The sequence below is a fragment of the Capricornis sumatraensis genome, chromosome 14, assembly GCF_032405125.1.
Source record: "Capricornis sumatraensis isolate serow.1 chromosome 14, serow.2, whole genome shotgun sequence".
Classification (NCBI taxonomy): Eukaryota; Metazoa; Chordata; class Mammalia; order Artiodactyla; family Bovidae; genus Capricornis; species Capricornis sumatraensis.
The window spans coordinates 9932207-9959346 of record NC_091082.1 but is presented as its reverse complement, the minus strand read 5'-3'; the positions used below and the strand labels follow the sequence as shown (position 1 = coordinate 9959346).

The 27140-nt window shown below is 53.0% G+C and overlaps 2 protein-coding genes and 1 pseudogene across 3 annotated transcripts; all 3 read right to left on the bottom strand.

The window, feature by feature from the left end:
* Positions 1 to 14871, bottom strand: OPTC (opticin). Of its 2 annotated transcripts, XM_068985985.1 has the most exons (8): positions 8418 to 8475; positions 8045 to 8146; positions 6106 to 6337; positions 5263 to 5398; positions 3572 to 3730; positions 2671 to 2873; positions 934 to 1029; positions 1 to 507 (listed from the first exon to the last, which is right to left on the bottom strand). In XM_068985985.1, exons 3-8 carry the CDS (start codon positions 6328 to 6330, stop codon positions 337 to 339), a joined length of 990 nt encoding a protein of 329 aa, XP_068842086.1. In that variant the 5' UTR covers positions 6331 to 6337; positions 8045 to 8146; positions 8418 to 8475; the 3' UTR covers positions 1 to 336. The 2 variants fall into 2 exon arrangements, with proteins under 2 accessions (XP_068842086.1, XP_068842085.1); XM_068985984.1 differs by lacking the exons at positions 8045 to 8146; positions 8418 to 8475 and adding an exon at positions 14832 to 14871.
* LOC138090938 (U6 spliceosomal RNA) lies at positions 7556 to 7655 on the bottom strand (annotated as a pseudogene).
* On the bottom strand, positions 12534 to 27140 carry PRELP (proline and arginine rich end leucine rich repeat protein). Its single transcript, XM_068985982.1, has 3 exons — positions 27022 to 27140; positions 18233 to 19218; positions 12534 to 15073 (listed from the first exon to the last, which is right to left on the bottom strand). The coding sequence occupies exons 2-3, from the start codon at positions 19200 to 19202 to the stop codon at positions 14898 to 14900; spliced, it is 1146 nt and encodes a 381-aa protein (XP_068842083.1). The 5' UTR covers positions 19203 to 19218; positions 27022 to 27140; the 3' UTR covers positions 12534 to 14897.

Below are 27140 nucleotides of genomic sequence, written 5' to 3'. Positions count from 1 at the left end.
GGCTGCAGAAATGTAAATCTGGCTCCTGGAGGACATTTCAGTGTGTGCGTGCGTGTGCGTGTGTGTGCGTATGTGCACATACACGTGTGTGCGTGCGTGTGCGCATGTGTGCACATGTCTGCATGTGTGTGCGTGTGCGCGTGCGCGTGTGTGCATGTGCACATACACGTGTGTGGATGCGTGTGCGCATGTGTGCACATGTCTGCATGTGTGTGCGTGCGCGTGTGTGCATGTGTGTGTGTGTGTTGAGGCAGGGGGAACAGTGGGTTTCTGCCGCTGGATCTTGAGGCTGACTAACGCCTGGATGAAAGGTTGCTGTTTAGGGGGCGGGCAGACTTAGACAAAGCGGCCGGTGGGGAGCCGCGGCAGGCAGAAGTACGCGCTGGGGAAGAGGCTCAGGTTGATGGGGTTGCCGTCCAGGCGGATGTCTTCCAGCTGCCTCCTGGTGTGTCTGTGCTCCTCGGCGTCGCAGAAGGTGTCGCTCTGCATGGTCTCTATCATGTTATTCTGGAGAGAACACACCGACCCCTGTGTCGCTCCTCTGCCTGGAGAGTCTGCCCTCAGGCCTCGCCCCACCGGCTCACCTCCCCTCTGCAGCTGGAGACACCGAGGCCCAGAAGGCTGGGGCCACAAACAAGGAAGGAGGCCAGAAAGCGGGGGCACGGGGAGGAGGAGGGGACAGGGGGGGCGAGGGGAGGGGAGCAGGAGTGAGCACTGGGTGAGATGGGTAAGAACGTGGAGGGGAAGTGTTTTAAAGGGCAGGAAGGGGAAGGAATGAGACGGAGGCGGTAGACAGTGGTCTGAGTGAAACGTGCCAACTGTGCTCGCCGAGCTCTCAGTGACGGAGCCCCAGCACTGCTGAAGGGGGCTCCCTGCAGTCTGACCTCCACCTTCTGTGCCATCCAAGACCCCTGTTCTCGGGAAGCCGCTCACCTGCAGGTGCAGTGAGCGCAGGCTCAGGGGCAGGGCCCGGGGGATGGCGTCCAGCAGGTTATCAGCCAGGTAGAGGAACTGCAGCTTCTCCAGTGCCTGGGGAGGGGGCAGAGGACGCGGGAGGCCGATGGGCTCTGTGGGGCCCAAGGAGTGAGGGGCGCTGATGTGACCCCATTCCTTCACTCCTGGGCCCGTCTCCTGGGCCTCAGCCAGCTGCTGGGTCCTGAGCTGGGTGCTCCAGGGATGGTTCATCTCCTCCCGCTCGATGCAGAGGAACAGCTGCTGCAGCTGAGGGCCATGAAGGGGCTCAGCAGTGTCGGGGGGATGCCGGGAGGAGCAAGCAAGGGGCAAGGATGGCTGGGAAACAGGCTGGCAGGACATTCGGGCCCAGCTTCAACATCCCTGCTATCAGAAGGGACTTTCCCAAGTGAAAAGTCTCCAGAAAAGACAAAAAGTCCCCAGATGCTAAATGTGGACCAAATATGGAGAGCACGGCTGGGAGATACGCAGGCCAGCATAAGGAGGGCCACAGGCATGACGGAGAAAGTCTGCGTGTGAGTGTGACAGCTGGGAGTCAGGCTCACTCACAGCTCTCTCCGCTCCCCCACTGGGACTGCCCCAGGGCTCCCTGGACCGCTGAGTGGGCAGCCCGGGGGCCGTATCCGTGCATACGTTTAGCCCTTCCCATTGAAACTGGCCAGCCAGGGACCAACCAGATTGTCTCTCTCTTGAGAAATTGCTCCTAGAAGGACAAAGGTTGGTCAGTTAGTGGTGGGTTCTGAAAACAAATAGCTATGCAGAGTGAGAGCTGGAATCAGTACAACGCCAAGTCAAGTCACATGTTAGCCCGAGTTTCTGGGGAGCAGAGGGTGAGTGTGTGGAGAACACTGATGCCCAGGGAGGTGTGAGCAGGTGCAGAGAAGGCACCCAAGAGGCCAGGGGCCCCCAGAGGGAGAGGGGGAGTTGCTGGTGGCTTAGATGAAGAAAATGGGGCTTGGCTTTTCTGGCGAGTGGCCTGAGGGGAGCTCTAAAAACGGTTCTCTATCCATTTGACCCAGAAAACCCCACAAAATCATGCAAATCAAGAGGCTGACAACTTCTAGTTCACTTTAAGAACTTTTGTGAAACTGCCCAGGTCACTAAGGGTATGCATACCTGAAAGCTCACCAAGTACCTGAAAGATGGCACTTTACAGAAGCAGTACACGCCGCCTTTCCATTGTTACCATGGTAGGTGTGCCCAGGCCGAAGGGTGGGGCTGGGTGCAGGCTCGGTGGCCCCAAAAGTGCTGAATTGTTACTGCACGTGCTCAGAATGCAGAGAGTAACGCTGGACTGAAAGACTTAGATCTCTGGCCACTCAGCATCTCACGTGAACAAAGCCCCGAAGATGCAGCTCGGGACTTGGATTAACCCAGACATGAGCTCCCCCTGCCACGTTGAGATAACCCTTACTGAAAAAGAACAGATTGTTCCTAAACCAGAAGAGGATGTCTGCACGGAACAAAAAGATATCCTTTCAGAATAAGCAGAAGAAACAATAACTGATGGCCTGGGAATAAATGCCACAAAAAATAAATGCAACTAAAAGCAAATGATAAAAAAAAGAAAATGACATTTGACTTTCATGCCCCAGAGCAGCGTTGGGACAGAGATATTCCACGAGGGCCAGGTGCGTGTGTGTGTGGTTGTGGGCACAGGTGGCATGCAGTAGACAGGGATGCAAGGCCTTGGCTCACCCTGAAGGCTTCAGGCTGTATCCCTGAGCTCTGGAGCCGATTCATGCGGACATCCAGGACCTCGATGCTGGTGGGCAGCGCAGGCAGCGCCACGAGCTTGTTCTCAGGGAGGATCAGATCCCGCAGAGCAGGCAACAGGCGGAGGGCCTTGTCATCGATGGAGGAGATGGAATTGCCAGAGAGGTCAATCCTCTTCAGTTTTGCTAAGAGGTGCAGAGCAGAACACAGGGCACACCATCTCCCCTTGCTCCTGCTGGAGCTGCCGCGCCCTTCTCCTGTCTCAGCACAGGGGAGGCGAGCCAGCGCTCCACTTGTACCAGGGTCAAACCAGAAGGAAGAACTTGATAAATCTGGGAAAGTCCTCAGATTCTGTGATACCTTTCCCTGGAATGTTCTGTCCTGTGTGGATTGGCTTGGAAGAAGGCTTCTGAGGGCAAGACCCAACAGGTGCAGGAATTCCTGGATCTGTCCTTCTTCTAGCTGTTAGTTTATACAAACCAACAAAAGAACCCAAACACTCTGAGGCCTGGGAAGCCTGTCAGCAATGAGCGGTAGAATCTGGGTTATAGACCAGCGTTAGCACGGTTTTGTTCAGAGGCCCGGAGGGCAGAGAACTACAGCTGCTGGGACAGCCTGAAAACATAGGCTTGCTCATAGCTTCTCCCCCCCAGCTTCCCATAGCTTTGTGGAGCAAAAACAAGAACAGGTCACTTCTGCCATAGAAAAACCTTCAAGGCCAGGAATTAGAGTAATTTCCAAGCTGGAGAGACTGAAAGCCACAGGGAAGGGCCGACACAGGAGGGGCACTCTAATGACTGCTCGGTGTGGCTGAGCAGCAAGGGGAAGAACCGAGGGGTTCCCTCTGCCCACCCACTCTTTCCTTTGCCAGGACGTTACATACTCAGCCCTTTGAAGTCTCCAGCCCGAATGTGGCTGATGCGGTTGAACCGAGCATATAAGTAGGCAGTCGTCTGGGGAAGAGGAGGGATGTTCTCCAGGTCCGCGTCATCACAGTACACAGAGGAACCGAGGCACACGCAGATCAGACAGGTTGGCAGGCCTGGTCCAGGTGGAGAATCGAACACAGGGAGATCCCCCGACACACCCCTGTGAGACTCCCTCAGCCTCTGGGACCAAAGGCCCTGGCCAGGGCGTGTCTGAGCCGAGGTCACCTGTGTCCCTTGGGTTGCCACCCAGAACGACTGTCACAGTGCCCCCGGAAGTGCTGCTGGCCGCTCCGGTCTGGCGCTCAGCCACTGACTGCGAGAAGCAGAGCCTCCCTCGGTTATTACCGTCACGATCTAAGCCCTTAGTGCGTTCATCAGACCCTGGTCCTATGTAGATTTACCCAGGCCTATGTGGGTATTTCTAGGACATTTAGGTGCCACCACAGAGGTGGACGTGTTGGTCTCCTTTCCATGGGGCTTCTCTCTGGCCCCCAAAAGTGCCCTGCAGATGATACAAGGCCAGCGCGGTGGCCAGTGGCTGCTGACTCCACTACCTGCCTTGCGGGTGAGGAATTAGGTCCTAGGTGGCTCCCAAAAGCATGATAGAGTCAAGGTGGAATGGACACTGACTGTCTAGGATTCATTTCCCCTTCTTATGATATCAGCATCTCAGTTTGCTGTTGGGAAACATCCCTCCCCTCTTCTCAGTTGATCACCAGTGGTCATGAGACTTAGGCCAGGCCACTGAGCTCAGACTGGCTTTAACGAGTTGGGACGGTTTTATTGAATACTGTAGACAGTCTCTATCTCTTGCTCTTAAAAGGACATGGGTTACTAAAGACCACTGCTAGTCCAGCTCAAGGAGGAACTCTGATGGTAGTGACACAGACTCGAGATTAAGAGACAGCTTTTCCTCACCAGCCATGAGTTGACAGTGTACTTATCCCCAGGCCTTGGATGGCAGGTCCAGCTGAGGCCCTTTAAGCCTGGGAGGTCATAGATTCCTGTCTGAAGTGTTTTCTCTAATGATGCCTCATTACCCTGTACCCACTCAAGGCAAACATCTCAAGAGAAGACTAGGAGCTGAGAACAAGCAATTCCGGAATTAACTGCATCCGCCTGTGCCTCAGTTCTGACCCCCAGCAGAGTGCAACCCCCTACTGATGGATATGCCAGCATCTGAGTCTCCAGGAGGGCCTCAGGGAGCAGGGGAGAAGATGCTAGGGAGGGAATTCAAGCTGAAAAGCAAAATAAATTCTTCATTTGCCCCCATGCCAAATGACAGCCACAAAGTTATTTATTCTGTACAGGTTTTAAATCGTCTCTAATCTAATTACCACTCGACCTGCTCCCCCAGCGATGCCATTAATTAAGGTAGGTGGCTTTGCTAGGCACAGGGGAGTTCTTGCTTTCTTTGCCTTCCATCCAGATTGTGCGCTCAGGCAGAAGCATCAGGAACAGTCAGCCTCTCCCTCTGTTTCCCACGCGCCGCCCCCCCACCCCCGACCCCCGCGGCTGTTTCCCCTTCCCTCCCTGGCCCTCTGCTCTCCACCCCTGACGACACTCCTCTTTGGCACCCCTGGGGCTCGGGCATGGCTACCCAGTCTGTGGCCCGTGGCTGCTGAGGCTGTACCTGTGCGCTTACCGTGGTTGGCCGGGGCAGCCAGCAGGCCTAGTGTCGGAGGCCTGGCCGTCGTGGGGTTTGAAGGGAGTGTCCTTGCAGCCTCTGTGCTCTGAGTAAAGCGTGTCCTGGTGAGAGAAGCCAGGCTGGTCCCTTTAACCTGGAGACACAGCACACAGTAAGTCAGTTTTTGCCTGAGAGGAACTCGCTTTGTAGTCTGGGAACTTCAGCAACCAATTCCAAGCTTACAGAGAGTCCCTGTGGAGAATGGGGGAAGGTGGGCAGAAAGTGGGACAAGCAAGGACTTTCTGAGCGTCTGGTCTCTCATCACGCTATAGAGGTGGAAACGGAGGTCCAGACGGGGAGGGCCTGAGCTCAGGGCCTGAGCTGGTGGGAGAGCTAGGATCAATCTCCAGACCCCCTGACCGGGGACCTTCCCTTGCCTGGGGATCAGGCTCCCACAGCAAACGAGTGCAGTCTTCACGTCAGCCCCTGGGAAGGCAGGCAGGGCTGAGGAATGGACTTTTGAACTGAAGGCAGTCTAGGACAGGCTGTGGCATTCCTTTTTGCTAGGAGAATGTGAGGACACTGCTGATGCCCCAGTGAGATACACTTTATGGTCTGACGTGAAGGCCGAGGGAGGGAGGGATGTGTGACTTCTAAGGGAAGGCTCACAATTTCTGCTGCAAATTTGAAGTTTCGTGTCTTCTTTCTTAGCATTATGTAAGTGACAGTTTCCTGTGGAGGAGTAAGAATTTCACTTCCCAGAGAAAGACGGAGGCTTGAGACAGCTGATTACAAGGTAGAGGGGGACCAGGCCTCGGGTTCCCAGTTTCTTTCAGGGAACGCGGTGAGTCTGCTGCTCACCTGGGGGAGCTGGTCCCCGTAGGCTGTGAGTTCGGCGTAGTTGCTTGGATCGATGACCTCTTCGTAGCTGTCCAGGCTCAGGCCATAGTTCCCCAGATGCAGAATGGCATAAGAATCGCCTTCCCCATACGGCTGCTCTTCTCCCCTCTCCTCCTTTGACAGAGATGCTGTCCCTGCTTCCTGCAGCATCAGGATCAGAAGGCTCAGTAAGGCCAGGAGCTTCATGGGGGTCCTGGCGGGTGGGGAATGGAATGAGAATGGAGCCGAATCACTAAGGCGTCCAGTCCCGGGGGAACAGCTCACAAACTCATCCCACTTCCCACCCCTACGCTTGCAGACCCTTAAGCTGTTCGTCACACTTAGTGTCTTCATTGCAAGTGCAGGCTCCCTCCACGCTGGGGCTGCATCCCAGGGGATGTCTCCTGTCGGCCCCCGCTTCAGTCTCGTCCACACACTGCAACTCATTCACGCGTGCAGGAATGTGCAGGCACCTGGCAAAATCTCATTTACTCATCTCAACACACACACTCGTGCGTGTTCCCTTTTCTACATAACTCCCTACTAACTAGGCAGACACAGATGTGCTCTCTTATACAGTCACCCATTCAGAGTACAACTATTACCCACTCCAGTAGATTTAGAGAAACTTCACCATTAAGGAAACCTGTGGTTTTTGAGAAGATCATTCATTCATTCATTCGTGCCTTTGCCTGACAAACATTTATGAGCTATCTGAATAGTCCCAGGCCCTGGATTTGTCTCTGGGGGCACAGAAATAAATAGGGCAAGCCTAGTTCCAGGAATGCCTAATCCATTTAGGGAACATAGGCTTAAAAATTGATTCCAGTTAGAATTGATGACAGAAAAGAATGTTAGTTTTTAAATATATTTATGAATGCAGCTTTTTAGAAACAAAAGATTACAGAAACAAAAGAACTCTTTGTGTATGGTTGTACACACTCAGAAAGTTCCATAGGTATCTCTGGACAGATGAGTTCAAATGTTCATGCATTTCTATCATGTATACTATCATGTAAGAATTGAATCGCCAGTCTATGTCTGACGCAGGATACAGCATGCTTGGGGCTGGTGCATGGGGATGACCCACAGAGATGTTATGGGGAGGGAGGTGGGAGGGGGGTTCATGTTTGGGAACACATGTAAGAATTAAAGATTTTAAAATTAAAAAAAAATAAATAAAAACCAACATCCACATTAAAAAAAAAATGTTCATGCATGTTCATCCACATATGCACAGATGGGTCAGGGAATGTGTGTTGTGTGGGTGTGAAGTACCTGGTGTATTTCTGTTAACGCATCTTTCCCCAAAGTCAGCTGCACGAGTCTCTAGGAGACTCTCTTATTTTCCCTTCAATTTTTAAAATTGAAGTATAGCTCATTTACAGTGTTGGGCCAATCTTTGCTGTATAGCAAAGTGACTCAGTTATAAAAAAATATGAAATGCTTCATGAATCTGCATGTTATCCTTGTGCAGGGACCATGCTAATCTTCTGTATCACTCCAATTTTATTTTATTTTTTATTTTTTAATCGGATGATAATCGCTTTACCATGTTGTATTGGTTTCTGCCATACAACTCGAATCAGTCATAATTACATTAAGTGTGTGTGTGTGTAGCGCATATATATATATGCTGCTAAAGTGAGCACTTTCCCTCTTTCTTAATTTTTGCTGGGCATGGGGGTAAGCTCCCATCCATAGCAAGAGCTGTCTCTTCAACTTACCTCCCATACATTACTCCAAACCAAATTATATAATCAAAAAAAATCTTAAAGAAGAAAGCCCTAAGCTGAGTTACTGCCACCCTCCAACCTCAACGCCAACACCCCACCCCGCTGCACCCGGTGCCCCCCTCCAGCCGCACTCGCCCTCACTTGCGCAGCAAAACATCAAAGCCCACAAAATATCAAAGTCTTACTCTGTAGACTCTGGGTTCCAAATGGAGCCTCACAGCTTCCAGAGAGGCAGGAATTCTGCCGGGGAAGTTATGACCCTCTGAGGGGCCTGGGTAGAAGGTTGCCTGGGGAGGGCGGGGAGCGAGTCAAGCCAATGACTTCTCTGTTTCCTGACGTCCAGCCGTTTCTTCTCCCCTTTCCTCAGCGGGTCCCTCACGCCACCCCTCTGCTTGGTTGGAAAGACTGCCTCCCTGCCCCCAGCCCTCCCTTCCCAGGCCCACACGGACCCCTCCCACCTCCCACCTCCCTTTCCTCTCTCTGTCTGCCGTCTGTCTCTTTTTCTGGCCCACTCTCTTTGAGGGGGCAGGTGGCTACCACCCTGCAGGGGACACCCACCCCTCAGATCCTGCGCCCTCCAAGAAGAGAAGGCAGCCGTGGGGCTTTGTGGAGGGATGGAGCTCGCCTTTCCCACTTTCTTCAGCCTGAGAGTGGCACGGCTTTGTTTTCAGAGATGGAATCTAAAGATTTAAAGAGGCTCACCTGAGGTACGCTGACCAGCACCACTACCTGCCACCTGGACCTCTAATAGGGAACTATAAGTGCACAAAAATCACCACAGGGAGAGAGATTCAAAGAGGAGATGAACAGGGGGTGCAGTAGAATTTGAAAGAGAGCTTCAAGCTCTCTGACAATGATGGAGAGGAAGATACAGGAAACTCTCCGGACCTATAAGAATGGGCCTCAGAAAAGCATTTCCTGATCATAAACACCAGAAAGCATCGTGTGGGGCCCTCAGGTGTCTGAGGAGAATCTCCCCACTCTGGGGTCCTTACCAAAGACACACTTCTTGGGAGAGACTCTTCTTTCCCTGGTGCCTTTGGCAAGTCCCTGCTGAAGGTGGTGGGAAGGAGCTCAGACACCCTCCTCCCGATTCTGCCGGCCTGTATACATGGTTTGCCCAGGTTCTTAGATGATGCTCCTCCTCTCTGCTTCCTCCCACTAACCACGTACTAAACCCCAGCTGCATGGGTCTCAGGATCATTAATTAATCATTCAGTTCAGTTCAGTTCAGTTGCTCAGTCGTGTCCAACTCTTTGCGACCCCATGAATCGCAGCATGCCAGGCCTCCCTGTCCATCACCAACTCCCAGAGTACACTCAAACTCATGTCCATCGAGTCGGTGATGCCATCCAGCCATCTCATCCTCGGTCGTCCCCTTCTCCTCCTGCCCGCAATCCCTCCCAGCATCAGGGTCTTTTCCAATGAGTCAACTCTTCGCATGAGGTGGCCAAAATATTGGAGTTTCAGCTTCAGCATTAGTCCCTCCAATGAACACCCAGGACTGATCTCATTTAGGATGGACTGGTTGGATCTCCTTGCAGTCCGAGGGACTCTCAGGAGTCTTCTCCAACACCACAGTTCAAAAGCATCAATTCTTCGGCCCTCAGCTTTCTTCACAGTCCAACTCTCACATCCATACATGACCACAGGAAAAACCATAGCCTTGACTAGACAGACCTTTGTTGGCAAAGTAATAATTTTAGGATCATTTAATCCAAATCTTTTATAGTACAGGTGAAGAATCAGAGGCCCAGCAAAGAGAGGTGACTTGCCCAAGATCACACAGAGCCAGCCTCAGGTCCTAAATCCTTAATTCATATGGCCCCTGCCTTCTTTTGGAAAAGGAAATGGCAACCCATTCTAGTATTCTTGCCTGGAGAATCCCAGGGACAGAGGAGCCTGGTGGGCTGTGGTCTATGGGGTCGCAGAGTCAGACACGACTGAAGCGACTTAGCAGCAGCAGCAGCTGCCTTCTTTGCCTCACCCTAGAAGTCCCGAGGCCATACATCTCTGTGCCCTCAGAACAGATGGCCCTGGCAGAACTCATCTCTGCCCTGGCACAAGACCTGAGGGGCAGAGCTAATAGCCTGGCCCAAGGGCCAGAGCCTGGCTTGCAGTGTTCCTGGGCACCAGCTGGAATGGAGAGGCTTTCCCAGCCCAGGAACCTTGTCTCCAGAGCAAAACCTGTTCCCGATCCCCCGGCAGCCCCCCGCACGAGGAGAGACACAGAGGGCTCTGCTGGTGGAGAGATGGCCCTGGAGCCAGGGAGAAGCCCAGGAAGCGGGCGGCGCATGCGGTGGGCGGTCCTCAGCCTTCTCCACAGCCGAGGCTCCGCGTTCAGATGCCCGGGCCCACTCCAGTCAGCCGGGCGTCGCCGCTCCACCGCCGCACCGCTTGTTCCCTGAGAAGAAAGCGGTGTGGCTGCTCCTTCCTCTCCCCTGCAATCTGCCCCCGCTCCCCTGGGCCGCACCCCAGCACGTCTGCTCCCGGGTCTGCGGCTGCGGCCCCGGAGAGCCCTGCGCCCGCTCTCGCCGCCTGTGGTCCCGCCGCGCATGCGCCGGTTCCCTGCTCCCCCGGCCCGGCTGAGCCGCTTCTGATTCAGGCTTCAAGTTCTAGACCCTCAACCCCTTCTGCTCTCGGCTTCACAAACACACCCGACACGCTGTCTGGTTACCATGGATTTCAGGGAGGGTCCGTGGTGTGTGTGTGTGTGTGAGGGTCCACGGTGTGTGTGTGTGTGTGTGTGAGAGGGTCCACGGTGTGTGTGTGTGTGTGTGTGTGTGTGTGAGGGTCCACGGTGTATGTGTGTGTGTCTGTGTATGAGGGTCCATGGTGTGTGTGTGTGTGAGAGGGTCCACGGTGTGTGTGTGTGTGTGTGTGTGTGTGTGTGTGTGTGTGAGGGTCCACGGTGTGTGTGAGGGCCCATGGTGTGCGTGTGTGTGTGTGTGAGGGCCCGTGGCATGTGTGTGCGTGCATGTGTGTGAGGGCCCACGGTGTGCGTGTGTGTGTGTGTATGTGTGAGGGCCCGTGGTATGCGTGTGTGTGCATGTGTGTGAGGGCCCATGGTATGCGTGTGTGTGTGTATGTGTGAGGGCCCGTGGTGTGCGTGTGTGTGCATGTGTGTGAGGGCCCGTGGTGTGCGTGTGTGTGTATGTGTGAGGGCCCGTGGTGTGTGTGTGTGTGTGCATGTGTGTGAGGGCCCGTGGTATGCGTGTGTGTGCATGTGTGTGAGGGCCCGTGGTGTGTGTGTGTGTGTGTGTGTGTGTGTGTGTGCATGTGTGTGAGGGCCCGTGGTGTGCGTGTGTGTGATCCGCGTGGGAACCGTCTAGCCGTCCTCCTGTTGTCCCAGGCAGCTCAGCCCTGGAGAGCCGCTCTAATCCGAGCCTCGTTAGGAGGAGCAGGAGGCGTGATGATGGAGAGGAGGTGGCAGGCCCTGGGGACAGAGGTCTGGGGCAGGGTGACCCCATTGCTTCCCTGTTCATGGGCACAGAGGGGGGGAGAGAGAGGCAGAGGTGGAAGTTTCAGGAACTCCCCTGCTCTTTGGACAGCAGGGGTCTATTTCCTGCCGAGGGCTTGTAGCCACCTAAATCCATGACTGCAAATCATTCCTCTTCTTCTCTCAGACACACACACACACACACACACACACACACACACACACACACACACACACACACACACGGTAGACTCTATGTCTTCGATCTTTTTCTCAAGCTGGTTCCCTTCTTTCCTGCTTATGTGCTTTTTCCTTCTTCTCCCGTCTGGCAAAATCTGATTCAGATCTTAAGATCCAGAGCAAATGATAGGAACCATTCTGTTTTCTCCCAGGCAGGAGGGACCTTCTCCACAATGCTTTTTGTACCCAGCATCATTGCAGACACTTAAGACACGCAATTACTAATTCACGGACTTTCCCTTTATGAATTCCTCAAGGGCAAGAGGGTATATATTACCTGTCCTTGAATTCTTAGCTGGAAACCTTGCACATGGTTGATATACACTGAACACTTTCTGAATTGAACTGAGGCAGAAATTTAGGAGGCAAGGAAGGAGTGGGACAGTATCCGGCAGCTTTTTATCCAAAAGAAGGTGGTGTAGTCCGGGGGGATTACCAGGTTGGTTCTGAAAGAAACCTTCCACCTGAAGAGAGATTCCAGGGCATCCTGATCTTGCCCCTCTGTGCATATCTGCACGGCCTATAGACCATTCCAGATGAAGTGGCTGGCCCTTTGCTCACTGCGCTCGGTATGCCTCTGCCATGTTGTCCTATGCATCTTACACTGCCGGTCCTCAACTAGTCTGTACGTTTTGTCTGGTTAGGAATGGAGTCTGGTTTGTGTCTTTCTGTATCTGTCTCAGTACTGAGCATTTGGGAGACCCTCAACCATCTAGTAGTGTCTGTGGGTTGAAAAGAACTGGGAGTTTGGGGCTTCACATGTAGCTGCCAGATTTTTTTATCTGACTTTAGGAATGGGGGAAGTTCACCAAGAAAAGGTTTTAGAATCATTTCCCTAGAGATTCTTAGGAATAGGATCCTATCTCTACCAGTCTTCTCAGAGGTAGTAAGGTTGGAGGCAGGGGGAGAGGGTGGCAAGATGAATTTAAGGTACTATCCTCACCTGTTTACACTGTCAATTTCAAGCAGGATATTTTTCATATCACTTTATTTTCTCTGCTGTGAAGCATGATGGAATATGAAAGTTGTTTCACAAAGTTGTCATGATCTTCAAGAAAGAATAGATGTAGGTACAGGGCACGCGTACACACCTACTTACACACCTGTATGTGCCTATGCCAACAGCACTGAGAGAACGAAGTTGTACATGGAGGAGGCGGACTCCTTAAATCCAGGGGAAACTGGCGCATTATGTGTATGTGGTGGGGGGAACTATACAGCCAACTCAGTTTCCTCTGGGTTACAGCTGCAGGGAGCTATAGAGGAAGCCGGCATATTCTAGACAGGGCACTGGGATGATGGTGATTTTTTTGCTGCTGAAAGAAGACAGTTCAGGTTTGCAGGAGCAGGGGAGTGACCCCTCCTCCCTGAGGAGTCCTAGGCGCTGTGCTCATTACCAGAGGGGCTGACGGTGCAAGGTGGGAGCAAGATACACAAGGGGGGCTTATCCAAGCCGTAGCACTTGGCTACAGTCTATCTTGACTTTAAGCAAGAGCTTTGGAAAAACCAGCTGCAGCTGCAAAGAATGAAGCAGTTGAATGGGAACACATGGGGAAGAACTTGAAACGGGCCTGTTTTCTGTAAATTAGCAAAAGAGGAAAATTAGAATAAAATGGAGATTTCTTGAAGTTGGGGAGCTAGCTTAATCCAATTTCTTAAACATCTCTGGAACTTTTCTCAACCTAACTTGAGAGTGGGCACTGCGTCCTACTCATTTCTAGGACACACTCTGCCCAGTCCCACCAACATTCACTTGGGGGCTGTAGGGGCGGGGGGGCATCTCCACCCACTAGAGGGAGGAAAGGGGAGATGACGGTCAGTCGGCTCTGGGGGACTCGGGCTTCCTTTAGAGACCTTTCACACACTGCTCCCCTGTGCCAGATTGGGGGGCAGTGTGTGTGAGAACTTTGGGGGAAGGACAGTCCATACAGGGAATAAATTATTGCGAAGGAAGGAGATAATATTTAGGCCTCGTGCTGGTCTAGAGGGTGGAGCTGCATAGGGAACGTGAGCTCCAGAGGGTCCCTGGAGGGCACTGTAGCTCCTCCTTAGCCTACCGCCTGAAAGCAGAGAGCAGAAGGGACCCGCAAGGTGAGAGGGCAGAGGGGAACAAGCCACATTCTCTTCTGGGTTCCTGAAGTTTCCCTCTTGGGTTCACTCATATGGGAATCACGTCCCCCTGTCTTGGTGCCTCTATACCTGCGTGCCCGATAGACTCCAGAGGACAGAGACCATGCATGTCACCCACAGCTTTTCAAGTGGGAACTTGAGGCCAACTCCTAACCTTGGCAAATCACCCCAGAAAGATGAGGAGGACACAGGGGCCAGCTGTGGGCAGTATCAGCCACCAGATGTCACTGCTGTGCCTGGCTGAGAGGGGAGGCCGCTGCACAAGCAGAAGAGGGCTCTGGGAGATCTCTGGCTCTCTGCCCCTTCTCGAGCAGTTTCTCAGGAGCCGCTCCCCAGCAAGGGAAGGGCAGAGAGCGCATGGCAGGGCGGGGTTTCTGGCTCTGTACCCTCCCCGTGTTGCTGCTCCTCAGGCGTTGGGCCTCTGGTCCAGCGGCCAAGCAGCCATCCACACCCACCCGGGCCATCCTGGGCTCTGACCCCCAGCCTCTCCCACTGGCTGGCTCCTGGGTGTTTGGGCCACTCTCCTCCTGAAATGCTCCTCCCTGCTCTTACTGTTGGCACAGAGGCTTAGCCAGGAGGCTGCGTGCCGAGAAGGGGCCCATCTCACCCTATGAAGGACCAGCGGGTCCCTGTGCCCCTCTCTGAGCCTGCGCCCTTCTTCAGCCGTTCCCTTGCACCTCCTTTCCAGAATCCAGGCTGGCAGAGGGCAGGTGCCCATCTGGTGCCCGTGAATGGGCCGCAGCAGCAGCAGTTTTGGAAGATGGGATCCTTGACCCAGGAGACCTGAGTTCCTGTCTGTTTGGGTCAGAGCTGCCCACAATAGAGGAGTTTCCAGAAGGACTTTCCAAACTTCATGTCTAGGCTGCCCCTGACCATGCTCTGCTTGCTTTGGCCAGGACGAGAACCAGATTTCAGTCCATGGCCCAGGCTAACCCAGGGGTGATGAGGGAAGAGGGTGGGATGTCTTTAGACACACACCTGTGCTTCTGGGACCAGAAGTTGGGGTGCACAGTGGGTGTCTTTGAACTGGGTGGACCAAATCGAGCCTTTGGAAATCTTGTTCTAGAAGCTGCAGGGGCAGCAGAGTATGTGGCTTGTCCCTGACTCGGGAAGGCGGGATAAGGAGGGCAGAGCTGGGAGCAAGAAAAGGAGACAGAGCAAACCGTGGGCACGGGCGCCTGGGCCTCCGCATTCAGTGTGGCCGGAGGAGCTCCAGGGGCGCAGGAGGCCTAGATGACCACGGACTGCAGCAGGCGGAAGCACATCATGAGGTCCAGCGGGATGGGCGGCTTCAGGTAGTTCCCATCCAGCCGCAGGTAGCGGAGGTGCGGCACGTGCTCCAGATCCGAGGAGAAGTCATGGAAGGCGACTAGATTGTTGGGGCAAATTTGGGTCCCATTGATTTCTGCGGAGAAAGAAAGGGAGAAGTCAGCAGGAGAGGTGGGCAGGGGGTGGGCTCAGCAGTTCTCGGGAACGTGCGACCTTGAGTGACTGGCCCTAACCTCCAGGCTGGTTTACCCGTTTGTGAAATGAACTAAATTGGAACTGGTCAACAATTGTTATTGAAAACTCACTCTAGAGAGTCACGGAGAAAGTGAACTTTGAGCTGACCCTTCAAAGACAGGATTAACGTGTAGAGACCTGGGGATGGTGTTCTGATGCCATGACCTATTTGAATGATGTGGGGGGCAGAAAGCTCATGGCAGAGTTTGGAACCAGTAAATAGTACAACGTGGTATACTAAGCAGAGTAAACTGGAGAGGCTCCCGTTGTGGCCACCAGTTATAGGAGACTTTCAGATGTTTCACTAAGGATGGGGTCTCTGGTTTCTAGTCTGAGGAATGTCACTGAGCAGGACTGCTGTTATAAGAGGGACAGTGGGATATATGAAGTGGTGTCTGGGGGCCTAAATCTGGAAGGGCCCTACAATCAGGTTTATGCTATAAAAAGATGAATCTGGCTGCATGTGGAGAAACAGTGGAGGGAAGCAAGATCTGAAGCCCGCAGTGGATGGATTACCCTGGAGGTTCTCCTGTAAACGGGATGTGAGGCTTGAGGGTGGGCAGAGGATGGCTAGGTTAACTGAACTAGGGATGACAGGAAGAGAAAGGGGGCCAGGGAGGGGCACGGGGCCCCAGGACGTGATGGAGCCGTTGATTCTGGAGTGATGACTGACTCTGGGGAAAGGGAGCAAGAAAGGGAAGGGATGGGCAAATGGAGGTAGGTTTTCAAGTGGAAGCTGAGTTTCCATTTTCCCCTTCACCTTTTTGGTATGCCCTCTTCTAAATGAAGCTTTCTATCCTCCCAAGCCTTGCTTCTTTTAGCTTCTGTGGGTGGTGGTTGGTTGCTTTTCATCTCCTTCCTCCTCTTCCCTCTCTCCGCTTTCTTTTCTCTTCAGCGTTGGAGCAGCAGAAAGAGCCCTGACATAGATGAATTTTCTTCCTATGACCTTTGTGATTTTGAACTTTACCCCCCGATGCGCTGTTCTGAAATCTGTGAAATGGTGAGAGTGGGTGGAATCTTTCTGTCTTTAACCTCAGAAGGCTGGATCACCGCCCCCTCCCGCCACAGCCTGTTTTTGTCCACAATCTGGTAGAAACTTGTCAACCATTTATTAATCAAGGTATCCTTTCTGTCTAGATTTTTGGCCTATACAGCCTCGTGGGAGTAATGTGTTCCATCAGTTTGCTACCTGCAGGGTAAAATTAGACAGTTTTGCCTTTTCCTGAATTTCTTTCTTTGCAAGATTTAAGAAGACTTCCCCTACCTTTGTGTAATTAGCTCAGATGAGTGAATAAGCCTGTTCTATCATCCACTTGTTTCGAGATTATAGAAATTCAAAAATCTCCCTCTCATCCTTTGGCTTGAAAGCTAAGGATTCCTAATATCATGTTAGGAGTGCTTCTTTCTCCTTGGTCTGCATTCCCACAGCTGCTGCATTTGTCCTGTGGATGTAGCCTGATCTTGTCCAGGGGCCACAGAATATTCTCGCTTTTGTTTTTAAGTTGTTCTGCGGAGGAGGCGATGGCACCCCACTCCAGTACTCTTGCCTGGAAAATCCCATGGACGGAGGAGCCTGGTGGGCTGCAGTTCATGGGGTCGCTAAGAGTCGGACACGACTGAGCGACTTCACTTTCACTTTTCACTTTCATGCATTGGAGAAGGAAATGGCAACCCACCCCAGTGTTCTTGCCTGGAGAGTCCCAGGGACGGGGGAGCCTGGAGGGCTGCCGTCTATGGGGTCGCACAGAGTCGGACACGACTGAAGTGACTTAGCAGCAGCAGCAGCAGCTGATGCTTTACTCAGATCGGATGTTTTTGATCGGGCAAAACTGTCACTTCCAGTCTCTTTTCTGACCTACAATTTTTATCCGAAGCCCAGGACCCTGTAAATGTAGCTTAGGCAAATTCTGCGTTGAGTGTCCTGACTTTTATGACCAAATCTTTCAGCCTTCCAGATAGATTCAGAAAGCACCATATTCTCCTGACTGCCACATCGTTTCCAGCTGTATGCTCTTAGTGTGGGGCTCCCCTGGTGTCTCAATTGGTAAAAGAATTTGCCTGCGATGCAGGAGACCCAGGTTCGATCCCTGGTGGAGAAGATCCCCCGGAGAAGGAAGTGGCAACCCACTCCACCATTCTTGCTGGAAAATCCCACGGACAGAGGAGCCTGGTAGGCTACAGTCCACGGGGCCACAAAGAGTCGGACACGACTGAGTGACTAAACCACCAGCCACTCATAATATACAGGATCAGCAGCGTGCCCGCCATCAGCAACCGGCTGGAGCACCTCTGCCTCTCTGTATGTTTTCACAGACTCCTTAAAACCTAGGCTCAGGCCTGGGAAGAAGCCTGTTTTCTCACAGCTACAGTGGCCAGATCCAGGACATTCCAGCTGCTGCTGCTGCTGAGTCGCTTCAGTCATGTCCGACTCTGTACGACCCCATGGATGGCAGCCCACCAGGCTCCCCCATCCCTGGGATTCTCCAGGCAGGAACACTGGAGTGGGTTGCCATTTCCTTCTCCAATGCATGAAAGTGAAAGTGAAGTCGCTCAGTCATGTCCGACTCTTTGCGATCCCATGGTCTGAAGCCTACCAGGCTCTTCTGTCCATGGGATTTTCCAGGCAGGAGTACTGGAGTGGGGTCATTGCCTTCTCCAGGACATTCCAGAGTCAGCATTTAATGTCACTATTCTTTAGGAGAATGTCCAGAACTGTATTTTATGTCTCCCTTACCTACAGGTCTGGAGGGCAAAGGAGCAGGGGCTGGTGAGAAGGGCTGGAGGTAGAAAAACTGTTACCCCCCAAGCATGGTATTCTGGGCACTTTATCCATACTAAACTAGTAAATCTTCATAAACATTTTGTGCCATTTTACAAACGAGGAGACTTCCCAGAGAGGTCAGATATTCTTTGAAGGTCATGTGGGCTGCAAGTGGAAAGACCAAGGTTTGAAGCCTGTGCCAGACTGGGTGCTTCTGCGTGCTCAGGCACGAGGCGCACGTGAAAGTGCTGAGGAGGGAGAGCCGGCCACCCCCTGCGCCGCCCCAGTCCCCGCACTCACTCTCGATGCTGTTGTTGTTGAGGTACAGGTGCTCCAGCCGGTTGCTGATGGCGGGCACGCTGCTGATCCTGTTGTGTGACAGGTGCAACACCAGCAGGTTGGAGATGTTGAACGAGTTCTTGGGGAGGCCCCGGTCCGAGAGCTGGTTGTAGTTGAGGCGGATGAAGGCCAGGTTGGGGAAGCCCTTGAAGTACCCGCTGGGGATGGCCTCGATCCTGTTGCTGTCCAGGTAGAGCTGGTGGATGGCGGCGGGCACCTTGGGGGGCATCTTCCTCAAGGTGTTGTGGGCCAGGTTGAGCTGCATGAGGTTCTTGAGGCCCTGGAAGGTGTCGGGCTTGAAGACGCCGTCACTCAGCTTGTTGTGCTGCAGGTCCAGCAGCAGCAGGTTCTCCAGCTTGCTGAAGACCCCGGGCGGGATCCTGGAGATCTGGTTCTGGCTCAGCCTCAGCTGCTCCAGGTTCCGGGGCAGGGCTGCGGGCACCTCTTCCAGCTGGTTCTTCTCCATGTAGAGGAACGCCAGGCTCGGGAGCTTCTCCAGCACCCTCTGGTCCACCTTTCGAATCCGGTTGTTGTCCAGGTTGACCCACCTCAGGCCCGTGGCGTTCTTGAAGGACTCCACCGGGAGCTCCGTGATGAAGTTGTTCTGGAGATAGAGGTAATGGATGCGGGACGGGATGACAGGGACCTTTCGGAGGTTGCGGCTGTCGCAGTAGAGGGCGGACGGGAAGTCGGGGGGGCAGTAGCACTCCCGGGGACAGTCAGGGAAGACCGACGGGGGCCCTGGGGGCAGCGGGGGAGGCAGGTCTGTAGGCTCCGCTGGCTCATCGGGCTGCGGAAAGCTGGGTGTGGGCCTGAGTCTGGGTCTGGGCCGGGGCCTCGGTCTGGGTCTCGGTCGTCTTGTTGGCTGGCCTTGGGCCGCTGAGGCCGAGATGAGGAGAAGTGTGAGGAGCCAGCAGAGGGATGACCTCATGATCCAGGCGACGCACCTGTGGGGAGGAAGGCGGCGGGTCATCAGCCTGCTGGGCCTCAGTAAAAAGAGCACGTGTCTTTGCAGCTGGAGTTGGCCGGGATGGGCTTGGGGGGAGCCGTGGCAAGGGCCTGTGGAAGCATCTCCTTGCTTGCCTGTATCCAGCAGGTGAGAAGGCAGCAAGGGTTTGAGCGTCTGGCTCCCTTTCCCAGAGGCCCAGGTGCTGATGTGCTAGAGTGTCAGCTGTCTTGGCAGAATGCACTCTGGGCTGTGAATCAGGAGTCCCAGGGTTTCCTGGAGAATACCCTTAAGCACTCTAGTCCTCAGTGTCCTGGTTTGCAGCATGAGAAAATCCTCTCTCCCTTTATAGGAAGAATGTTAGGATATGTGAGCCATAGAGTCCTGGGGTATTACATCTGGAAGGGTCCTTACTGGTTCCATAACTCAGCGGTTTTCAAACCATGCCCCATTTCAGTGGAGTCCTCCTGAGGGAGAGAGGCCAAGGGGATGGCCCTGGGGGACCCCTGTCCAACATGAGGAACTCTGTGGTTTTAAAATCTGCTACATATATTAAAGGTTAGCTGAAGCACTCATTTGAAAAAAAAAAAAAGTAGCATTGCTAAAAGTGTTTTGAAATTCACAAAGTCCAGACTCAACTATTTATAAAAATTGAGTACTGGAGGGGAGTAGTAGCTTGTCAAGGCCAGGAAGCTATATAACAGCAGACCCAGGACAAAGCCCCACGTCTCCGTGGGCTCAGCGAGCTCTTGGGAAGGAAGTGCTGCGGTCCCCTTGCGTCTGCCCCCGCTCGCCCCTCCTCCCCAGGGCTCAGCTCAGAGAACGCTGGTCTTTGCCAGCAGGACACACACCAAGAATTTCTCCCCAGATGTGGAGGCTCCTGGGGAAATAAACAAGGAAGCAACTGAAAGCTGTGGGGACTACAACAAACTAGTGAATATTAAAAAAAACCCAAAAGAAGCAGATTCATAGGTATAGAGAGCCAGTAGTTACTAGTGGAGAGGGGCAACATAGGGATAGGGGATTAAGAGGTATAGACTATTGTGTATAAAATAAGCTATTGTGCAACATGGGAAATATAGCCAATATTTTATAATAACTATAAATGGAGTGTAACCTTCAAATATTGTAAACCACTGTATTGTACACCTGTAACTTAGATAATATTGTACATCAACTATGTTTCAGTTTTTTAAAAAGCTGCAGGGAAACCACTTTCATTTCTTCTGATCTGGTATTGCTGCTTCCCATATGCATTGGAGTTGATGATATCGGGTGGGATATAAAGAACTTCCGCCCACCTCAAAGACATAGTGGAACAGGTTGCTGAAGGATGCTCTGGGGTTGCCCTTCCCATTGGTTCTGATGCTGCTTCAGATAGGGCCATGTGGTCTGAGTCAAATTAAGCTGAGGAAACTGGTAGACCCAAGGCTGCAGACAATAACTGGCATTTCTCTCAGACCCCCTGCTCTAGCTTGTCGGGTTACCTGTCCTTTCCCCTCCCAAGGTCCCTGTGACAGCCCCTCTGGTCTCCTCCGGGATCTCTGTTTCCACGTTGCTTCCAATGGCCCTCTTGGCTGCTTCTTCACAATTTGCGGTGGTCTGCCCCTCCCCTTCTTAGGGCCTGGGACACTTTGGAGATGCAGGTTTCTTGGAGTTCTTGAGAGAGGGGGGGCTGGAGTGTATCCTCAGCTGCATCTAGACCCTGTGATCGCTGCCTCTGCGCCAGGCTTCCCCCGCTTTCTTTGGAGCCCACATCAGCTAGGTTCTTCCCTGTGTGACCCAGTACTGGCTTCCTGCTAGCTTTGTTCAAAGCTAGCTCAGTAGAAGCCCCTCACCAGATGTTTAGCCTGAGTCTGTTACTTGGAAGGAGCTGAGTGGGACAAGAAACATGGATGAGGGCAGGGCTCACCCTGGAGGGGCGACGGAGTCTACCTACACCTGTTGCACACCTGCCCTGGACACCCAGCCCACACACGCTCCCACAGACACTCGTCTCCCTGTGCCACACACACGAGCAAACACACATGCCCCTCCTTGGTGTGCGTGCGTGGGTCCTCATGGGGTAGAGAGTGTGGAAGGGGAGGAGCGAAGGGAGACAGAGCGGAAGGAAGGGAGAGGAGGCTGCCCTGCAGCTTCTGCTCCGTCTCCTCCTTCTTCTAAGGTAGCCTCTTCCCAGGCAGACCTCTCCAAGGGGGCCCAGGGGGCCATTTCCCCTGGCCTCCTATCACAGAGGACGCTGCAGTTAGACTCTTGGCTTTATCTCCAGCTGCGCACGTAACAATCTTGGGGATACACCAAAAAGGCTGAGCTGAAAAGACACTCATTGGAAAACTAAACCTGAGTCTTGTTGCCAGGCCCCACACCACTTGTAATTGGTGAACTATCAGTGAAAATGTTACAAGTTCTGTAATTTTCTTGAAAATAGCACAACAGTATTGCACAGAGATTTTAAACGGGGAAGAAAAGTTATGACCAACCTAGAAAGCATATTCAAAAGCAGAGACATTACTTTCCCAACAAAGGTCCGTCTAGTCAAGGCTATGGTTTTTCCTGTGGTCATGTATGGATGTGAGAGTTGGACTGTGAAGAAAGCTGAGCGCCGAAGAATTGATGCCTTTGAACTGTGGTGTTGAAGAAGACTCCTGAGAGTCCCTTGGACTGCAAGGAGATCCAGCCAGCCCATTCTGAAGGAGATCAGCCCTGGGATTTATTTGGAAGGAATGATGCTAAAACTGAAACTCCAGTACTTTGGGCACCTCATGTGAAGAGTTGACTCATTGGAAAAGACTCTGATGCTGGGAGGGATTGGGGGCAGGAGGAAAAGGAGACGACAGAGGATGAGATGGCTGGATGGCATCACCGACTCGATGGCCGTGAGTCTGAGTGAACTCCGCGAGTTGGTGATGGACAGGGAGGCCTGGCGTGCTGTGATTCATGGGGTCACAAAGAGTCGGACACGACTGAGCGACTGAACTGAAAGTGTTACATTTGTGTGCTAAAACCTAACATTTTTAAAAGCCCCAGTTTTTGTGACCTTGAATTTTTTTGCTTTGGCACTTTTTACTTCCTGACCAGCTGGGAGACTGACAATAAGCAAGAGGTCTCTTGTGCAGTGAGAAGCCCCGGGCAGGCTTCCCAGCCTGGCGGAGCCCCGTCCCTTTCACTGCCTTGGTCAGCAGGAGCATTTACCCTGGGCCCTGAGTGGGCAAGTCACGCCCATGCGGAGCGGCAGCCGGCCCTGGCACGAGGTGCTTCCCGGTGATGCGGGGCCCGGGCAGCACTCGGTTCAGGTGCGTCAGAGCCGCGGGTTAGTCACAGCCTCACCCGACGGGCATGCCTCCCACCCCTGCCATCCCCGTGAACACAGGCCGCCCTTGCTGCCACCTCCTGTGCCAGACCCTTCAGGAACTTCCCTTATCTCCCCACTGGCCCTCTGACCTGTCTATGCTCCAGACCGCTGGGGGCTGGCCACGCTCCTTTCAGAGCTGAGAAGGTTCCCGAGGAGAAGCTCCTGGGCCTGTTCCTTGGAGAAACTAGGTCTGTTGAATTCCCCTGCTCTTAGCGCTGGGGCTGAACCGTTCTGTGTGTGCGCGCATGCTCCTTCCTTGAGGAAGCAGTGCTCATTTCTAAGGCTTTTCTCATGGGACAGTGCTCCTTCCTGATGGAGTCTGTGCTGTCCCCACACTCTAAGTCTCCAAACCAGAATTTGCGACAGACGAGAAGTCCTTGGACTCCAAAGGGAGCCATGGTGTCTCCCACAAAGCCCAAAGTCACGCCTGCATATGTTCCTGTCTTCCAGAACCTTCTGTCCAGTCATAAGTTCCCTCAGGCGGGATTCTAAGTGTATGTGATTTTTACATTTCTTATGCCTTTGCAAGCACACCTCCCCACCTTCTGCTGGGCCGAGCTGACTGCTTGATCAGTGAATGCATCTGGGCCGCCTATAACCACTGACCTCCTGTAACCCCATTCACCGACACCTGTTCTCAAAAAGCTGCTCATTTGTGAGCGGAAAGCAATCGCTTTGACCAACCCAAAATTCACTCTCCCATTTGAGAAGATTTTCTAAGAGAGTTTTAAATTCAAATTTCAATCTCAAGTATTAGAGACTTAGGCTTGAATCCTGGCTCTGACCCACCTGCTCAGGCCCAGGGTTCTCAACTGTGTGAGGATCAAATGGGATCATCCACATGAAGGCATGTCATAGAGCATAAACCCTCTGCAAATGGCAGGGGTTTCATTTGTTCATTTATTTGTTTGCGAAAGAACGTATCCTCTCAAGAGACTCTGATTTTTAAAGTGAGAAAGCCCTGTCCCTGTTTAGCTCATAAATTCATTCATTTAAGGTTCATACTCCCAGGACTCTTGCAACGATTCCTCAGGGCAGGGTGGGGTTGAGGCCCACACGGGTTTACCAAATCATAGGGTAATTGGCTTTGTATGGAGAGAGCCTGGGGTTGGGGTTGAGTTGAGAGTGAGGCTGGGTGTGTCTCCTTGGGTTAAAGAAAGATGACTCCACACTACTTCCTGGTGTTCTTGTCAGATTTCACGTCCAGCTTATTACCCGTGAGCCTCCTTGGCTTCACCCAGCTGGTGACCCTACCGTTGGAATGGGGCTGCCCCTGCCAGAGCCGTGCCCATGGACACTGGGATGACCCTCTTTTTCGGTTTCCTTCTTTCTGTCTGAAACTCAGACTTCTGAAAGCCATTCTATTCTCTGTGTCTTCCTGAAGCCCACACGGGAGTTGAAAGCCAGGAGAATCGGGCCGTCTCTGCCCAGCTGTTAACAGAGGAGTGAGGCAGGCCCACTGCAGCTGCCTTAGACTCTTCCAAGGCCTCCAAGTAGGCGTTGTGGGGCCCTGAGGTAACAGGACTAAGCGCTAACATGGAGGCATGGTGAATTCAGCAAGTCACCGACTCACTGTCCCTTTCTTGGGGAGTGGAAGCAGGATGGGAGTAAGGCTGACTGGGGCAAAGGTGAAGACAGCATCACGGTGCAAACTAGACAGAGGGTGTGGGGTCCCCGCCCAGCCACCACTGCCTACAGTGACGTGACCCTGTCCTCAGCCTCACTTCCCTTACCTGCAAAACACAGATAAAGACATCTTCCCTGTCCCTCTGTTCCTTATCGGGTTATTTTCAGAAGAAAACGTGATAAGCGACTTTAAAATGCGCTACAGATCAAAAACAGCTAAAAATAAATCTAACGCTCTAATGGAGAAGCCATCTGTCTCCCCAGCGTCTACCCCAAGGCGACATGTAAACACAGTGTCTTTTGGCCTCAGGCCACGAAGTCCAGAAGAGCAAGTTTTCCATTCTAAAGGCAAGGGGAACAATTTAGGGTGGGATGGCTCTTGTCCTCTCATTATGGCTCCTCACTATGTCCTCTCTGCCTCAATCCCGTAGCTTTTCCACCCCGTGAAGAAAGCCTACAAGAATCTGTCTGATGTGTTGAGTGCTTATAGATGTGGGTCTCTACCCTGCAACTCTTCAGCTGTTTGGCTGGGTACTCTTGGGAAATCTCTTACCTCTACTAAGCTTCAGTTTCCTCATCTGTAAAATGGGCATACTAACACACTTTTATCCGATTATTTTGAAGGTTAAGTGAGTAAATGTGCAAAAAGCAAGTGCTTGGTGAATGTTAAGCTATTATTGACATTATTTCAAAGTAATGGGGTCTCTTTCTCTTCAGCTTGGCCAGAGGACAGCCGTTCCCTCCACAGAATGCCGATCCTTGCAGATGTTTACTTGGATTCCCACCAACTCTCCTACACAGAGCAAGCTCCTCCCCTTTCAGGCCTGTGAGACCACACTTAGGTCTCAGAATGAAATAACTAGAGAAGCTATAGATGCCTCCAGCCATTTGAGGAATGTTCGCTCTGTCCCTCCCCCTCACTAACACCCGTTCCCGTTCCTGAGCCTTTCTGCAGCAGCTGCGGGGATGCTGACCAGGGACACCGCAGGCTGCTGTCCTCAGCTGGCTGTGGAGTCCACTGTGACTCGGGACTTCCCCTCCCAGCCTTGGGTACCTGTCCCTTCCAGCTTCCCCCAGAGGCCCAAGAGGTGGGGCTGCCCCCGGGGAGGTGAAGGGGCAGTGCAGACCCTGCGGTTCGGCCGTCCTCTGTGCAGGCCCGCCAGAGCAGGCAGCTACTGGGCAGGAGCAGGGTACCTAAAAGGGGTGGGGAGGAGCCCTGCACAGGGCCCCCGGGGGCCCAGGCAGGCAGATTAGCAGGTAGGAGGAAGCCTAAGAGCCTCCAAAGAGCTACCTTGGGGGAAATTGCTTTCTGCAATGTTCCCTCATTACACAGCTGCCAGTTTTTACAAGGAGAAGAGAAGGGGAGAGCTCACTGAAGGTCTTCCCTGTTCCTTCAGGTGCTTGCTTCTACTCTGCAAAAGAGGGTGGCCCACTGGAGACACTCTGAAGCTGCTCCATCAGACAGTCCTTGTCCGGGAAGCCACACAGCCTGTCTGCCCAGCTAACGCTGCCAGAATCCTGGGCTCTTCAGTCCTACACATGTGTCCCTCAGGTCTCTGGTTCAGACTCCCAAATCCTTGCTGCCTCTCACATCCTGAAACAATAGCAGATTCTTGGGTCTTGATCCCGTGGGTCTAAAGCAAAGGGTCCAGTTGTCTGTATTTCTAGTGAGCACCTCTCACCCTCCCCTGCACCCAGGCGATTTCGAAGACCAATCGTACTTGGAGACCCTCTCCTAGGCTATGCCCTTCTTGCCTTGGGATAGCACTCTGCATAATCAAAGAGGAATGAGCTGGGCAAACGGAGAAGGTCCACCCTATTTAAAAAATTCAGTTTCCCACTTCAGCTTTCCCCTCCCTTGACTGATTAAGGAACTACGTCTTTTTTCATCTCTCATAGGAAGCCCTTGCCAGTGTGGGATTATGTTGAAGTGGCTTTAAAGAGAATTCTTTTCTGGCTGCCTGCTGAAAACAGACATGAATACCCCCAGAGCTGGGAATTAGTGCCTCTAAGGCTTTGGAGTAGGGTTGCTTTCTTCTCTCTCTTTCCAAAAGAAAAGTGGTTTAGAGTAGCGAGGCAGAGAAAGTCAGAGCTACTGGGAATACACCGTGCAGGTTAGAAAGCTGCTTTTTTCTCTCCTCCACCCAATTAAGTTCTAAAGAATGAAGAACTCTTTCCAGCCCCTGCTGCTGCTCATCCTGTTCCGGCTCTGCCTGCGCTTGGGACACATGGTTTCTTTGGCTCTGCCAGCTCGGTGGGAGGACGCACTTGCTCCTCTCTCTTAGGTGCTGTGTGCGCGCGTGCCTGCGTGTTTTCCTGCCAGGCTCTTGTCACTGTGTGCTCTAGCTCTGCATGTCAAATGCCGTCAGAACGGAGGTGAATGGACAGGACGCCTTCACACTGTGTGTGCATGCGAAGTGGAAGTGCAGCGTCTGTGAGGCACATGTGTGTGCCCGGGACAGTGTGTGACGAAGCATCAGAGGTGCAGCAGACTGGGTTCTAGAGTGGAGTTTCCGTGGGAACCCGATCTGTAGAAACACTGGGTGCAGCATAGCTCTGGGCTACAGTACACAACCGTACCAAGAAAGTTTACCTTTTGCAACAAGCCAATACATGGGTGCAGAATGATGAAGAGAGCGAAGAGGGTGGAGACGAAATGAGGAAGACTGATTTGAGCTCCTCTGAAAGGAGAAAAATCTGGTAGAGGACAGGAAGGAGGGGTGGAAGGAAGGCAGGCGAGGACAGAGCCTAGAGCAGTCGCCTGGCGTGGATGCGGCGGGAAGGGGCTGGCTGGAGGCCGGAGCCTTCCTCCTCCAGACGGCTTACCTGAACCACCTGCCTCTCCTCTCAGCTTGGGTTTGTCTCCGGCGAGGCGAGACTGCCTCTGCTCCCCCCACCCTCAGTGGCGCTGTGGCAGCAGAGAGCCAGCCAGAAGCTCTGGTCTC

What these genes read in the sequence shown, in the direction of transcription:
- PRELP (XM_068985982.1), bottom strand. Translation starts at nt 19,202, where the DNA reads ATGAGGTCATCCCTCTGCTGGCTCCTCACACTTCTCCTCATCTCGGCC. An exon ending in CAACAACAACAGCATCGAGA is followed by an intron (nt 15,074 to 18,232) that starts GTGAGTGCGGGG and finishes CTTTCTCCGCAG; the next exon opens with AAATCAATGGGACCCAAATT.
- OPTC (XM_068985984.1), bottom strand. Translation starts at nt 14,860, where the DNA reads ATGCGGAGGCCCAGGCGCCCGTGCCCACG. An exon ending in ACGGGGACCAGCTCCCCCAG is followed by an intron (nt 5,399 to 6,105) that starts GTGAGCAGCAGA and finishes CTGTGTCTCCAG; the next exon opens with GTTAAAGGGACCAGCCTGGC. An exon ending in GGCTGCCCCGGCCAACCACG is followed by an intron (nt 3,731 to 5,262) that starts GTAAGCGCACAG and finishes CACCTGGACCAG; the next exon opens with GCCTGCCAACCTGTCTGATC.